Source organism: Morone saxatilis, unplaced genomic scaffold, assembly GCF_004916995.1.
Source record: "Morone saxatilis isolate NCDOM2014 unplaced genomic scaffold, NCSU_SB_2.0 Contig5, whole genome shotgun sequence".
NCBI lineage: Eukaryota > Metazoa > Chordata > Actinopteri > Moronidae > Morone > Morone saxatilis.
In genome coordinates this window covers 5,841,046-5,854,061 of record NW_023340095.1, presented here as the reverse complement: position 1 = coordinate 5,854,061, position 13,016 = coordinate 5,841,046, and the positions used below count along the sequence as shown (strand labels likewise).

The window sequence follows — 13,016 nt, the reverse complement described above, 5'->3', positions numbered from 1 at the left end:
CCCCGCACTACAGACTAATTGGACTATTCCATCCCAAGACTCGCTGCACACCTGAACGTTGTTGTTGCTAGGGGCGCTAAACCACTTTAATCACCTGTTAACGTTACACTGATGGAGTATCGACAGGAATTAAACTGGATCAATGTCTTGCTTCCGCTGTGCTACTATTGATTATCAAGTCGTATTGGTTATTGATTAATGATGAAAATATCCCAAATATCCGCAACTGCTGTCGGTGCCCAGGAGTTCACGCGAGTTCACCGTTGCTTCCTTAGCAACGGCCCCGGCAACGGCCCTGGCAACGGCCCTAGCAACGGCACAAGGGTTTCGTTAAAGCGCTAGATAAGTTTACAAGTAACGACATGAATCCAGCCAGGAAGAAAATAAATATTACTGACAGTCAAGGTTTTTTACTACCAAATCCACCACGGGTAAGTTTAGAAGAAAAAACCATTTAGTTAAGCGTCTATCGGTGTTTTAACGCTGTAACTGTTAACTGTTACCTGCCACTCAACGTCAGGTTAACTGGCAATGACTGCAAGCTTTGTTTCACTTATTAAGTTAATTAAGTTGACTGTGGCCACTTGACTTCAAAAGTTTGGTGTCTTGCCCATATTGACTTTAAAATTNNGTGAAAACACCACCAAACTAACGTGACCTCCGTTGTCCAGGTGCACAGAAAACAGCCGTGGATGGAAACAAAACCTTCATTTTCACTGCAGAAACCTCCAGGACCCGAAGCAGCTGTGACAAGTGGGTTGAAGTGCACATATTCTTAGATACTGCTGTGTTTTGTAGTATATAAGTGGTGGTAATTCTGCTTGTGCTGCAGGCGATGGTCCGGTTGAGGAGGCAGACAGTAGGCCCGGTAAAAGCTACGGCAGAGGTCAGACCCTCCACCAGAGCAGGAAGGCAGTGCAGGTCACTGGGATCTCCAAACACAGCAGCAGTACCCGCACAGGACTGGGTAAAAACCGCAAGAGTCTCCGGGAAATTCTGGTTAAAGTAATGTGGTGAGTTGTGCACTCTTTTAAAGCTTAATTAGGCATTTGTATAGTTTGGAAGCACAGGTAGGACACGAAGAAGTACCTGCTTAACCACTCAAAAGTAAATAAGATGTCTGATTTTGTTTGTCACGATGAAGATAATTTGTTGCCCATTTCTTTCTCACTTTTTAGCCAACTGGAGGAGGAGGAAGGCACCTCTGCACCATGTGGCTCTCCCGAATATACAACAGAGGATAACCGTGAAATGGTGAAATGCAGCACACGCTTTATTCCGTTTATTATATATATTATATCACAGGCCCCCCTCTTGTTGTGTATGTCATTGTGGCCCTCGTTCTTTTACATAATCTGCTCAAGACACTCGATATGGTCTTTTAATCTGGTTTTTGTTGTTGGTTTTGGTGGTTGCAGTTGTTAGGTAGTCTGTGTTTACTTCTCAGTGCAGCCTTTATTCTTTACCTAAATATACATATATACATTTGAAATTCTTGCCTGTACTGAGGTGTATGTGCGGTGGTTAAGTTGACACAAACCATTCAAAGAAAATATAACTTTATCTCAGGTACACAACACGGGAAATGAAGTCAGTGTTTGCCAGTGGAAAATGAATATTTACACACTGAATCGGCTCCACAAGGAGGCCCATTGTTTGTTTAAGATGTCCTTACTGCTGCTGACAATTGTTTATTATATTTCGCCCTGGCAGAGATTTGACTACTACATCCAGAAAGGGATAGACCTGGAGAATGTGGCTCCTCTGGAGGACTCTTTGCTGGAGGAGATTCAGAGTTTGGTCCCCCACCACCTAAAGAGCCTGAGTGTACCAATGGAGCTGCTGGTTAATGAAATAAAGGAGGACTACTTGTTCAACGTCAAGACAGCAATCTGTATTTATTTTATCACACTAAACAAATATATAATCTACATGTATGCATTGTTCTTTAAAGTCCACACAGAGATGGAAAACTTAAAATCCGTGGTTACAGAATGTGGTTATAAAATATTGTTTGTTTTAATATCTCGTGTTTGTGGTTGCAGTGGAATATACATTCAGGGATTCAAAGGAAAATGACGATGACAAAGTGAAAGATCTGCCCCCTCACAGACTCGAGTAAGTCGGCGGGACGTGATGTTGAATGTTATATATTTATTTTGTGAGAAGTTTACAGCCCTTCGACTTATTCGTACCGTGAAGCATGGCTCTGACAATCAGACCACACACAGATTCCTTGTTTTCCATCATACAAAGAGTTTTAATATTTATTAGGAATCATATATTTTACCACAGTGAAAGAAAACGTTGTTCTTCATAGTGCCTCTGTTATTATTTACTGTTAGAGTGGAGGTAGTGCCAAAACCATGGCACCAAGCCTTTGTCCATGCACGAAAGAAGATGAGAGATAAGCTTCACTCCGTCAACCCCACTATGCTGCAGGTGCTGTACGTTTGGCATGTCCGTTACAAGTAAGTATGCTACGACACATTTGTTAGTTCTGTTAAAACTCCACTTTCAGTTCTTTGATTTTTACTATTTAAGATGAAATTGAAATAAAAATGTAGGTGTTGAGTGAGTTTTATAAACTTTACCATTAACCAAATCTACCTTTTTTAAAAATTGCAGTTAATTAATTAATTTTATTTTTCTTTTCTTTTTTTCTGAGAAAATTGCTGATATGATTTAAATATACATATATATATTACAACAACATCTCATAAGCAGACACACAGTAGTATGTGACCCATATAGTGTTATTACTCATCATGGCAGGGTATTCTTACAATCTGCTTGCAGAAATCTCCGTCTGATAGATGTAGAGGAGCTCCGCAGCAGAGAGGAGTCCATGGAGCTCTCTGTGTTTCAGCAGATTGTCACCAGACATGTTGATAATGCCAGAAGAGCCCTCCTCAGAAAGTGAGTCCACACTGTCACCTAACACCAAAGAACAGAAACAGATGTAATGAATATAAATCGAATGGAGTTCAGCGTCATTTCATCTTTGAAGATCAAAAGTCATCAATCATTTTCAAAATTGATGCATCATATTTCTCCAGTAACATCAAATTGTAGACATAGAAAGCTATTATATCAGCAAATACATGTTCCTCTCCACAGCTCCATGAAGACTTTATTTTAGTACAAATTTCCTGCTTCATAAATGCAAAGCCAACTTTGCATCAGCATAGAAGATTGAATTGAAGCTCCCTTCACCTTTCAAAAGTTCACAAGGAGTTTTAGAGGAATAAAACCAAGCGCATAGTGCACATTGCACTGTGGGTAGTTCAGTATTAATTTTCCATTGAGGTCACAGCGGAGTGATTAACGTGGATCAGCAACATTAGTCAGGTGAATGAATTATGGTAATTTTGTGTAAAGAGACAGCATTACTCATTATACACTACTCAGTTCACCTCTAAACCAACATTACTTATTACAGCGGTCTGCTAAACCCCAGTTCCCCCATCGGTGTCATTAAAGTTTCAATTTATTGTCTCATTATTTGGCTATTTGCATCCGTGGTTTGAGTTTTTTAAAAGCACATTCCCTGAATATAATTCTTCAATTGTGATTTTGCTGTTTTCTACAGTTGGATTCCTGAAGTGCAAAACATTTACCACAACGGGTACAGACGCAGTCTGGTGCCAGACACCAGCAACATGCCCAAGCTGCTGTCTTTCTTTAACTGTGCGGCTGCACTGATGACCTCCCTGCTGCAGAACCTTGTAATAGACTCAATCACGGACTATACACACCTCATTTCCTCAGACCCGGTAGGAGAAAGTTTAAAGATATAATGTAGAAAACTGGGCTGGAAAAAAGTAATTGCAATACATGTTTCTGACTTAGATGAACAGGTGAACATTAAAGTTTCACTCTTTTTCTGTCTTGTGTAGCGATCAGAGCGAGCACACGAGCACCCAGGTTTTGTGCTGCACCTGATCCTGGAGGACAAGGAGATCAAGTTTGAGCCTGGCTTCAAATTGTATGAAGAGGCCATCCTTAATGTCTACGAGTTCATGCTCAGGTCTATCAGCACGGTGCCTCGTGTGGAAACCAAACTGTATCCTGAGTGGGTAAGTGGATGTGTGTGAGTGTTTGTGTTCGGCCTTTGTGGAGTTTATAATGTTCAGTGTTCAGTTTTCCTGCAATTTTCTGCTTGGGCTTATACCTTCTTCTTGTATTCCTAGCCGTGCTCCCAGTTTGGAAGCACCCTGAAGCCTATCATCCTGCCAGAGATCCTCGAGGCCCAGCAGGAGGAAGTGCGCAGGGTGTTCTGGGCCGAGTGCGTCAGGCCCAAGGAGTACGTCCACGAGTATGATAAGTACGCCACGCTGGTATCCAGGCAGGCAGAGGAAGATCTGGAGCAGTTCCTCAGTGAGCAGCACTCCTTCCAGGAAATCATGGTAGAGGTGATACACTACCAGCAGCTCGCTGACCAGATCCAGTACACATCGTGCAAGGTACTCGTCCGACTGTCAGTGCTTATTTAAAAGTTATTTCTTAAACGGTGCGACGTGATTGTGTTACTGACCGACTCTTTGGGCTTTAGGTGGTTCGTCTCGGCATGTTTGAGGTTCAGTCCCATAAGCTGATCCACTCTCTCGTGAAGCGCACTGAAGAGCTGCAGCAGAAACTAGTTGAACGGATGCTACAGGACCATCAGGAAATCAACAAGAAGTCAGTTGCTTCAGCGTTTTCACGTTTTCTCTCCACATCCACTAACATTTCAACATGCAGCTGAAAAAAGTTATTTAAAAAAAAAAGCTGACAGGGATTAACAGCAATTTCTGTTTGACATACCGGGTCAGGTCAAATGTACAGTGGTAACCTTTTTTAATTAGACCCAGTATTAGCTGCTGCATTGACTTCTAAGTCTGTGTTTGTGTTGCTGAATTGATGCTCGTCTTCTCACAGGCTCAGTCATGAGTTTGAGAAGATTGCAGAGATGGCACTGAGTACACCACCTGACACACAGAAACTGATAGAGCTCAAGGTAATTAGCCTGAATTCTTCTCACACAGACCAACTTGGAGAACTGCACTGTGATCAAACTATCACACCTCTGTCCACAAAGCACATGCATACCACACAGTAAAGATCCAGTCAGTAATAAAAGGTGGTGCTGGGAGCTTCTTTTAAATGGATTCATTTCATCCATATTGACCTATCTTTGGACAGTAACTGGACTGTGACAGTCATTAATTAGTCTAAATGCTTTAAATGCTGTTATATTAAGCAGTATAACAGTTTCTTGTTGCCCTGTATCCTCGTCCAGGCTTTCATGAGTAAGGTGGAGACCACAGAGATGCCCCTGTTGGAGCAAAGACTGACAGACTCCAACAAACAGTTGTGTTTCCTCATGGACTTTGTGACCCTCTCACCATCGGACATGGAGCTCAACACACAGACCATCCAGTGGTTTAATCGTATGCCGTCCATCTTTACTGAACACCAGCAGATCGTTACTGAGAAGACCAAGCAGTATCAGAGTGGCCTTCAGGTCTGTGCCTCCACTCTATCTATCAATCTATTGATCTGTTCACTGTATCTGGATGTTTTCTGCAACAGAATTGTTAATGTGAATGTACAATGAAAAAAATATTGATTGCTTGAAAACATTGCAGTTGTGTCGTGATCACTTTATGGAAGAGCTGGAGAGCTACAGGGTACAGGTGGAGGAGTTCACTACGTTTGGGGAGCTGTCAGATCTCAGCAAGTACTTGAAGAAATCCCAGGCCCTCAATGCTAAACTGGACGTAGCCATGGAAAAGGTACATGAGGCTTTCAATGCTTTAAAGTATAGGAGAGAAAAAGGGAGGTCACGCAGAAGAAGTTAACTTTTACTGACATCCAAACCATGATAAAACCTATTATAGCATAAAGTGTTTATATCAGTACAGTATTATATATTGAGGTTATATGAATTGATGGATAGACGTGGTTGAAAGATATACATACACTGAACAGGATTGTATTTGAAGTTGAATTTACAATATTTGCCAATTTCACCTCTAGAGGGCAGCATTGGCTGCAAAATGAACTCAGGAGTTTTAAGAGGCTTTTTATCAGATGTTCGTCATCCACACATTGACCGTCATCTACTTATCCATTGATCTCTTTTTTGTTTGTCTTTCTTCATCCCTCCCTTCATTCTATCCGTCCATCCTTACTCCTCTTTCTACCACTCTGGAAAGATCGACAATTTCAATTTGGAGGAGGAGGCCTTCGGCTGGTCTGTTTCTCAGTACCCACAGCGTAAGAAGATCCAGGACAAGCTCACACCCTTCCTGCGCCTCTATGAAACAGCCACTGATTTCCTGAACCAGTACGAGCAGTGGCTCCATGGACCGCTTTCGGGTGTGAACCCAGACAAGGTACCAGAACTTCTGAAAATCTGTATTCTGCGAAAGCTTTGAAAGCTCGCTCTCTATTTCCCAGCATAATATATAAAAATCTTCAGCTGTCAAGGTTTCCTTCACAATAATGCTACAGGATTTTAAAAGCTGGCTCTCCTCACACACACACACATTTATAGATTTCAGTCTTTAAAGAAAACAATTCTCATAGGCTTTTTTATTGCTGCCATTTTGTCCTCTGATGACACGACAACTGCTAGGAGGAGTGAGGTTTTTTTATAGCATTTTTCTAAAATAAGGCAATGAAAATCATTCAGAGCCTTATATACAGAACATAAACATTAATTTAAATAGACTTAAAAATGTATCAAGACAAGATAGAGAGAAGAGAAACACAAGGTGGAAAAAAAGACATAAATAAGATTTTAAAACAAAGAGTAAGATTAAATAAAATACAAAAAAAAGTGAATGTAACAGATTAAACAGGAGCATCAAATTACAGTGGACTCACAGTGCACACCACCAACCCGCCCACAATCCCATTAAAGCTACGCTGCATACAAACCTTAGTTTTATGGTTAATGTCCTCTGCTGTCAGCATTAACTGCACTTTAAAGACTAACCACCTATAACTGTATTTCACCCTAGCAACCACCTTTGTGAGTATTAACACCATAGCAACCACTTCGAAAGCACCCCAAGTGTCCTACTCAGCATCAATGGAAATGTTTCTAATCACCTCCAATCCCCTAAACATGCCCAACTCCTTCCTGCACCATTTTGTGAACTAAACTTTCTATTTGTAAATTCTTTGGTACTGATGACTGACCTTAGTTATTTATTATTTCAATACTCTATAAAAAAAAACTATAAACTATAATATGTTTGTTTCTGTAACCTTTTCTATGAAATTACCGTGATTGAAAGGATGAAGATGATTTATATGTATAGTGTTGTAAGTTACTGTAACATATAAGTGTACAAAATAAAAGTCGTGATACACAAACTTTTTTTGGTATATTAAACAGTTTTATTATCTTTGCTATTCTTACATTATAGTAATTGTAGTTTTGTGTCTTTGTAATGCGAAACCTCGCCCGTACAGGTAGAAGGGGATGTTGGTAACTACTGGCGCACTCTGTACAAGTTGGAGAAAGCCTTCAGCGATGTGCCCAAGGCCCTGAACATAGCCACCACTATGAAGACTAAGGTGGAGGACTTCAAGGAGCACATTCCTATGGTGCAGGTAAAACATAAAGATTAAATACTCACAATATCTATACATTTAAATTTATTTCCACTGGATTACGTAAGCCTTTTTTTGAACCACTCCTTCACAGGTACTGTGCAACCCAGGCTTGCGTGACCGCCACTGGGATGCCATGTCCAAGGTGGCGGGCGTCTCCCTGCAGCCAGCTGATGACCAGGCCTGTGTCGCTCACTTCGTCTCCCTGCACATAGGACAGCACCTGGGCAGCTTTGAGGGTATCAGCGAGGCGGCCAGCAAGGAGTACTCGTTGGAGAAGGCCATGGAGAAAATGGCCAGTGAGTGGGGCGACATGGAGTTCAGTCTCCTGGCCTACCGAGAGACGGGCACCTTCATCCTTTCATCTGTGGATGAAGTGCAGATGCTTTTGGACGATCACATTGTGAAGACTCAGACCATGAGGGGCTCGCCGTTCATTAAACCTTTTGAGGTGGAGATACGGTAAGTTCTAAGGAGATTTGACTGGTGCAGTTGGCGAATACTGCCCCAGCATAATGAATTCACTCAGTGCTCAGGCAGTTATATTGTCCTTATTTGTGGTGGATAATATTTCTGTTTGCTGACACACTTCTTTATGAATCCTTTAAATCCATAACTCTTACTGACGTCCTTTAATATTCGGTCCCACTCTGCAGAGGTGAGTGACGCAGCTGAGTCTAGCTCCCAATGGGTCTGAGCTGAAGCACTGGGACTTGTGTTAGTGAACCAGCAGCCTGTACAGAGCCGATACCTCCGTGTGAAGACCTGACTTGTTTGTCTGTGTCTTTGTGAAACTTGGAAAACAGCGGTTTCAGTTGAGCACGCTGTATAATTCCTTCATTAATATTCAGTTTTTATATGCCTCTCAGTTCAGCAAATGAGAAAATTTCCCCATCCTCTGTAATTTGTGAGATTATTGCAATATTATGTTGCTGCCAGGCACAGTTTGACACATGATTCCCTGCAGCTTTAAAAAATGTATTGTGCCATATTTGGCAGGATGCTAAAGCAGCTATTGCAAAGTTTCTGAAGAACGTTTTTGTAATATCACACTGCAACTTTATAATGCCATTATGTAGCTTTGTGGGTGGGAGGAGGATAAGGAGAGTACACTGTACAATTTACTCCCAGAGGCAACTACCTTTTTCTACTCAGCGTACTAACTACAGATCACAGGACGAAACATGCAAGATAGTACTAATCTGCATCTTTTACCTTCCCAAAAAAGACCTTTTACAGGTCACACACACGCTGTTATCTCCAATACACACAATCAACTAATGATCTTACTTTGTATTACCTCTTTTTCTCCTGTAGGGAATGGGAGGGCAAGTTGCTGCTCCTCCAAGAGATCCTGGATGAATGGTTAAATGTGCAGTCCACTTGGCTTTACCTGGAGCCCATATTCAGTTCCCCAGATATATTGACTCAGATGCCTGAAGAGGGACGCCGTTTCACAACTGTGGACAAAACCTGGAGGGACACCATGAAACAAGTTTCCCTGGTAAGTTGATTTAATTCTGATTGTTTTGTTAAAATTTAATTATTGCAGCAGGATGTGGTTATGATTAGAAAGACCATCTTTAATACAAGGAGCTCTCTCTCTCTGTGGAGAAAAGAAAGATTAGCTTCTTCTTAGATCAATACACTATATAATCCCTATTCAAAGCAAACAATCTGGAGGAGGATCTGTTTACCACGACAGATATGGTATGATGAGAGCATTGTATTTAGTTACTGACAGTACCACAGTAATAACTGTAAGGGAAACTACAGTACTGAACACAAATTTTCAAAAGCCAAATAAACATTACAGTAACCCATTTAAACAACTCAACAAAAACTCATCCCTTAATTTCAATGCAGCAAGACATTTATACATATAGATATACATATATACATATATACTTGGCTCCAAAGTCCAGCAGGTAAGTGGTGGCTGCTGTCCTGACTAAAAGTTAATGGTCAAAGAAAAAAGTAACATCTGTGATTGTTGGAGTGGGTTCAGTGTTTTGTTTTACCATTACAGAGGCAGCTTGTCACTCAGGTACAAAGATAAATACTCAAACACAAAGGTCTGAATCATCAACTCATTTTATCAGTCACTGAATGGATAGTTAGAGGAGCACACTGTGACTTAGTATAAGTGTCAGCCAATTAAATCCTGGTGGGATAGAAACACATTCAACCATCCAGTTGACGCGCTGACCGTACGGAGCCGTTTCCTACAGAATGGTTGCTTTATTTTATTTCTGTTAAAATGGATAATGATCCTCATTAATTACGCCACAAATTTCAGTCATCTGGGTAATAAGGTAACACTAAAAAGGCCTCTCTTTTCCCTCCGTTTCTTTTTTGTTTTATGACTTGTAACACAATCAGGAGTCCTGTGGCTTGAAATTTATCATTTTGTCATACACAGTAAAAGCCTAGTATAGTTCTAGTCGTTGTATTCATTAAAATATAAAGTTATCTACTATAATCAGACAACATTCATTCAACATTGACTCCCATAAACACCCAAACATGCACAATAGTGAGAGTGACAGCAGAGAGAGTGAAATATAGAGGAAAACGAGAGGCACACAGCCGTAGAGGCAGAAAGAAGTATTCAGACGGAGATAGGGAGGAAATATAGTGCAGACAGGAGCGAATCGGTAGGAAAAGGAGAGAGAGAGCAGGACAGAAACAACAGAATGAGGATAGAAAGTCGGTGTTGCAACAGCATCCTCAAAGAGTTTCCAAAGGGTAATTGGCGTCCTCAGTAGACCTGAAATGAGACACATCAATTTCAGCCAGTGTCCTCCAGAAAGCCCAGCCTGACTGCACCATCAAATAGAAATTATGGATTTTGTCTGGAAGGGGCCGGGCTACACTGAGCCACAAAGAAAATGAGGTCACCAAGGGACAGGGAGCCTACACACACAGATGTGCACGTGTATCGTCTCTAGTCTACTGTGAGTTGTGTACAGTGTTGTGGAGCATGTTGGCATAAATGTCTGCACAGTACTGTTTCTCACCTAGTTTCAGGGAAATAGGGCCCCGTTTCTTAAGTTTGTCGAGGTTTTGTTGAATTCAGTGCAGTTAACTGAGGTAAGTACTGTGTGTCTGCTGCGGAAACAAACGTTTTTTATGTAAAGATACAGTTAAAATCTACAGATAAACTCAACAGGGACTATAAACGGTGTTATTTAATGGATGATTGCGTTAAAGTTCAGCTTTATTGAGTCAAAGACGGAAACATCAGACACTTAAGAGCCTTGTCAAACGTGGAGTCTTTTAATGTTTGATGGACAAACACTTTTACAGTACATAGTAGTTTGGTAATATTGATTTGCATCTCAATGATTAAACAAAAAGGCATTGTCACAAGCCATTTTCCTAATGTGTATGAAGTTACTTACTGAGTATTTGTATTTGGTTAAACTGGCAGGCCTCCACACAGCTGCTTAGTTAACTTAATGGGATCAGACAGTCAGGAAGATTTTTCAGTGTTACCCGCTGTGTGAATTTAATCAGAAAGTAAATATGCTGTTTGATGTTGGAATTTTCTTTTTTAGTAAGGTAATTATGTAGTTTCAGTGCACCGGAGATTGTCAAACAGTTTTCTAAATAAAAAGGCTCCTGGATTCAACTCACTACTGCTTTACAGTTTCAGAGTAAAAGCAGCGTTCAAGGGTTGTAGTCCTCGTCGCTGCTCGAGAAACTCCCTCTGGTTAGAGAGGAATCCTGCTTATTTAGCTATTTATAGTCTCCAAGAACGACTTCTTAATGCGTATCCGAAACAGCTATTATCTGTTGTGTGTGTGTTTGTAAAACAGGGAGACAGAACAATGATTTAGCTGTAATTTCAATATTAAAGTAAATATGTCACAACGCCCACACTCTTCTGTTCATTGTACGTCTGGCCAAGATTTCTAAGTGAGATCGGTTACTAAACTACGATTGGCTATTCACTGTTTTTCACCACAATAGGCAATTTTTCCTTACAATTGCTCAAAAGTCCTAAAATATCCCCGGTGGCCATTTGGACACAGCAGTTAGAGATTCTTCATTCAGGTATAGAAACCTGCTTATTTGAAAATTGCCCGAGGGGGATAATTCACAGGGATAAATACAAGACTTTAATTTGATTTTGTACATCTTCTGTGCCTAACATGAGTTGTTTACTGTCAGTCTCTTGAACTGTCACAAGAATAACTCAGTTTATTTAAGTCTCTAAATATGTTGCTTTAAAACAGGCCAGTGTGTAATATGTAGCAAGATCTATTGGCAGAAATGGAATATATTATTCATACGTATGTTTTCAGTAGTGTATAATGAAATATATATAATGAAAATCAGAATCTATAACTTCCACTGGTTCTTAATTATTGTGTATTTTAGGGTTTCTATCTATGACTTGATTAAAAAGTAAGTTACTCAGTGTAAAGTTTTTATTATGAATTAGAAAAATGAATAAATAATACATATGAATCTACAGAGCCACCAGTGAAGACAGCAGAATGATCTCTTCATAGAATTTGCTTTTATTGTTAGATATCATTAGGTATGATATCAGATCTCTAGTTCTCAGCTTGTCTAAATGATTTTAAAAACACAAAGTATATTGTTTGCATCATTTATCTACATTTTAAATGTAGTGCTGCAGATTAAGAATTAATTATAAATGGAGGAATGATGATTCACACTCTGCCCTTCTTCTGTAATCACTTTGTTTTGTTTACAGCTAATGATTCTAGTTCACCATCAAATGTAGACCAGTTATAGGAAACACCTCTGCATAGGTTCACACTGCATCAAAATCTGACAGGACAAGAAAGCATCCCTTCATCTCGTCCATAGCATTGATCAGCAGTGCATGAAATTGGAATCATCTCGACTCTATACTACCACCGAACAGTGTGAGCAAAAAGGCAGGCGGCAGTGCAGCTATCCTACCCACAAATCACATCAGGGGGTTGTTGGCCGGGCTGCTGTCATCAGATCAGCCACTGGGAGCTGCTCAAGATTCACGGATCTCCCTCTGCCTCCACACACTGCTTCTTTTTCATCCACTTTTCTTTATTTGCTCCCTGCTTTAATGTGTCACTTATCTACTATTGCATGCGCAATCGCAGATAAAAACAGGACCAAATTCATTTTCAAAGACATATCTATGAACCTGCTTTCTTTCAGCTTTGCAGTACACCACACCCTCGCCCCTTTTAATGAGCTGAGGAACAATCGACCATCTGAGCTCATGGCAAAGATGACTGGCATACTGCTTACTAACAGACTGGTAGATTCACCCAATTATAACGCAATTACAGTCAGTAAAAGAATAGTTAGTCAGTAAAAGAATAGTCAGTCAGTAAAAGAATAGTTAGTCAGTAAAAGAATAGTCAGTCAGTAAAAGAATAGTTAGT

General features: G+C 40.4%; 1 protein-coding gene across 1 annotated transcript in view; it reads left to right on the top strand.

Moving 5' to 3' along the window:
• Positions 1 to 346: 346 nt before the first annotated feature.
• dnah7 (dynein, axonemal, heavy chain 7) overlaps positions 347 to 13,016 on the top strand; it is a 63,779-nt gene continuing 51,109 nt past the window's right edge. Inside the window, exons 1-19 of the mRNA XM_035676793.1 lie at positions 347 to 431; positions 672 to 753; positions 833 to 1,013; positions 1,179 to 1,254; positions 1,714 to 1,894; positions 2,046 to 2,118; positions 2,346 to 2,471; positions 2,800 to 2,919; positions 3,593 to 3,776; positions 3,900 to 4,079; positions 4,194 to 4,466; positions 4,556 to 4,683; positions 4,921 to 4,999; positions 5,282 to 5,506; positions 5,631 to 5,777; positions 6,201 to 6,380; positions 7,468 to 7,608; positions 7,703 to 8,070; positions 8,926 to 9,112. Of these exons, the coding sequence (XP_035532686.1) occupies positions 363 to 431; positions 672 to 753; positions 833 to 1,013; positions 1,179 to 1,254; positions 1,714 to 1,894; positions 2,046 to 2,118; positions 2,346 to 2,471; positions 2,800 to 2,919; positions 3,593 to 3,776; positions 3,900 to 4,079; positions 4,194 to 4,466; positions 4,556 to 4,683; positions 4,921 to 4,999; positions 5,282 to 5,506; positions 5,631 to 5,777; positions 6,201 to 6,380; positions 7,468 to 7,608; positions 7,703 to 8,070; positions 8,926 to 9,112 (3,000 nt within the window). The 5' untranslated portion in view covers positions 347 to 362. The remainder of the gene's footprint in view (positions 432 to 671; positions 754 to 832; positions 1,014 to 1,178; positions 1,255 to 1,713; positions 1,895 to 2,045; positions 2,119 to 2,345; positions 2,472 to 2,799; positions 2,920 to 3,592; positions 3,777 to 3,899; positions 4,080 to 4,193; positions 4,467 to 4,555; positions 4,684 to 4,920; positions 5,000 to 5,281; positions 5,507 to 5,630; positions 5,778 to 6,200; positions 6,381 to 7,467; positions 7,609 to 7,702; positions 8,071 to 8,925; positions 9,113 to 13,016) is intronic.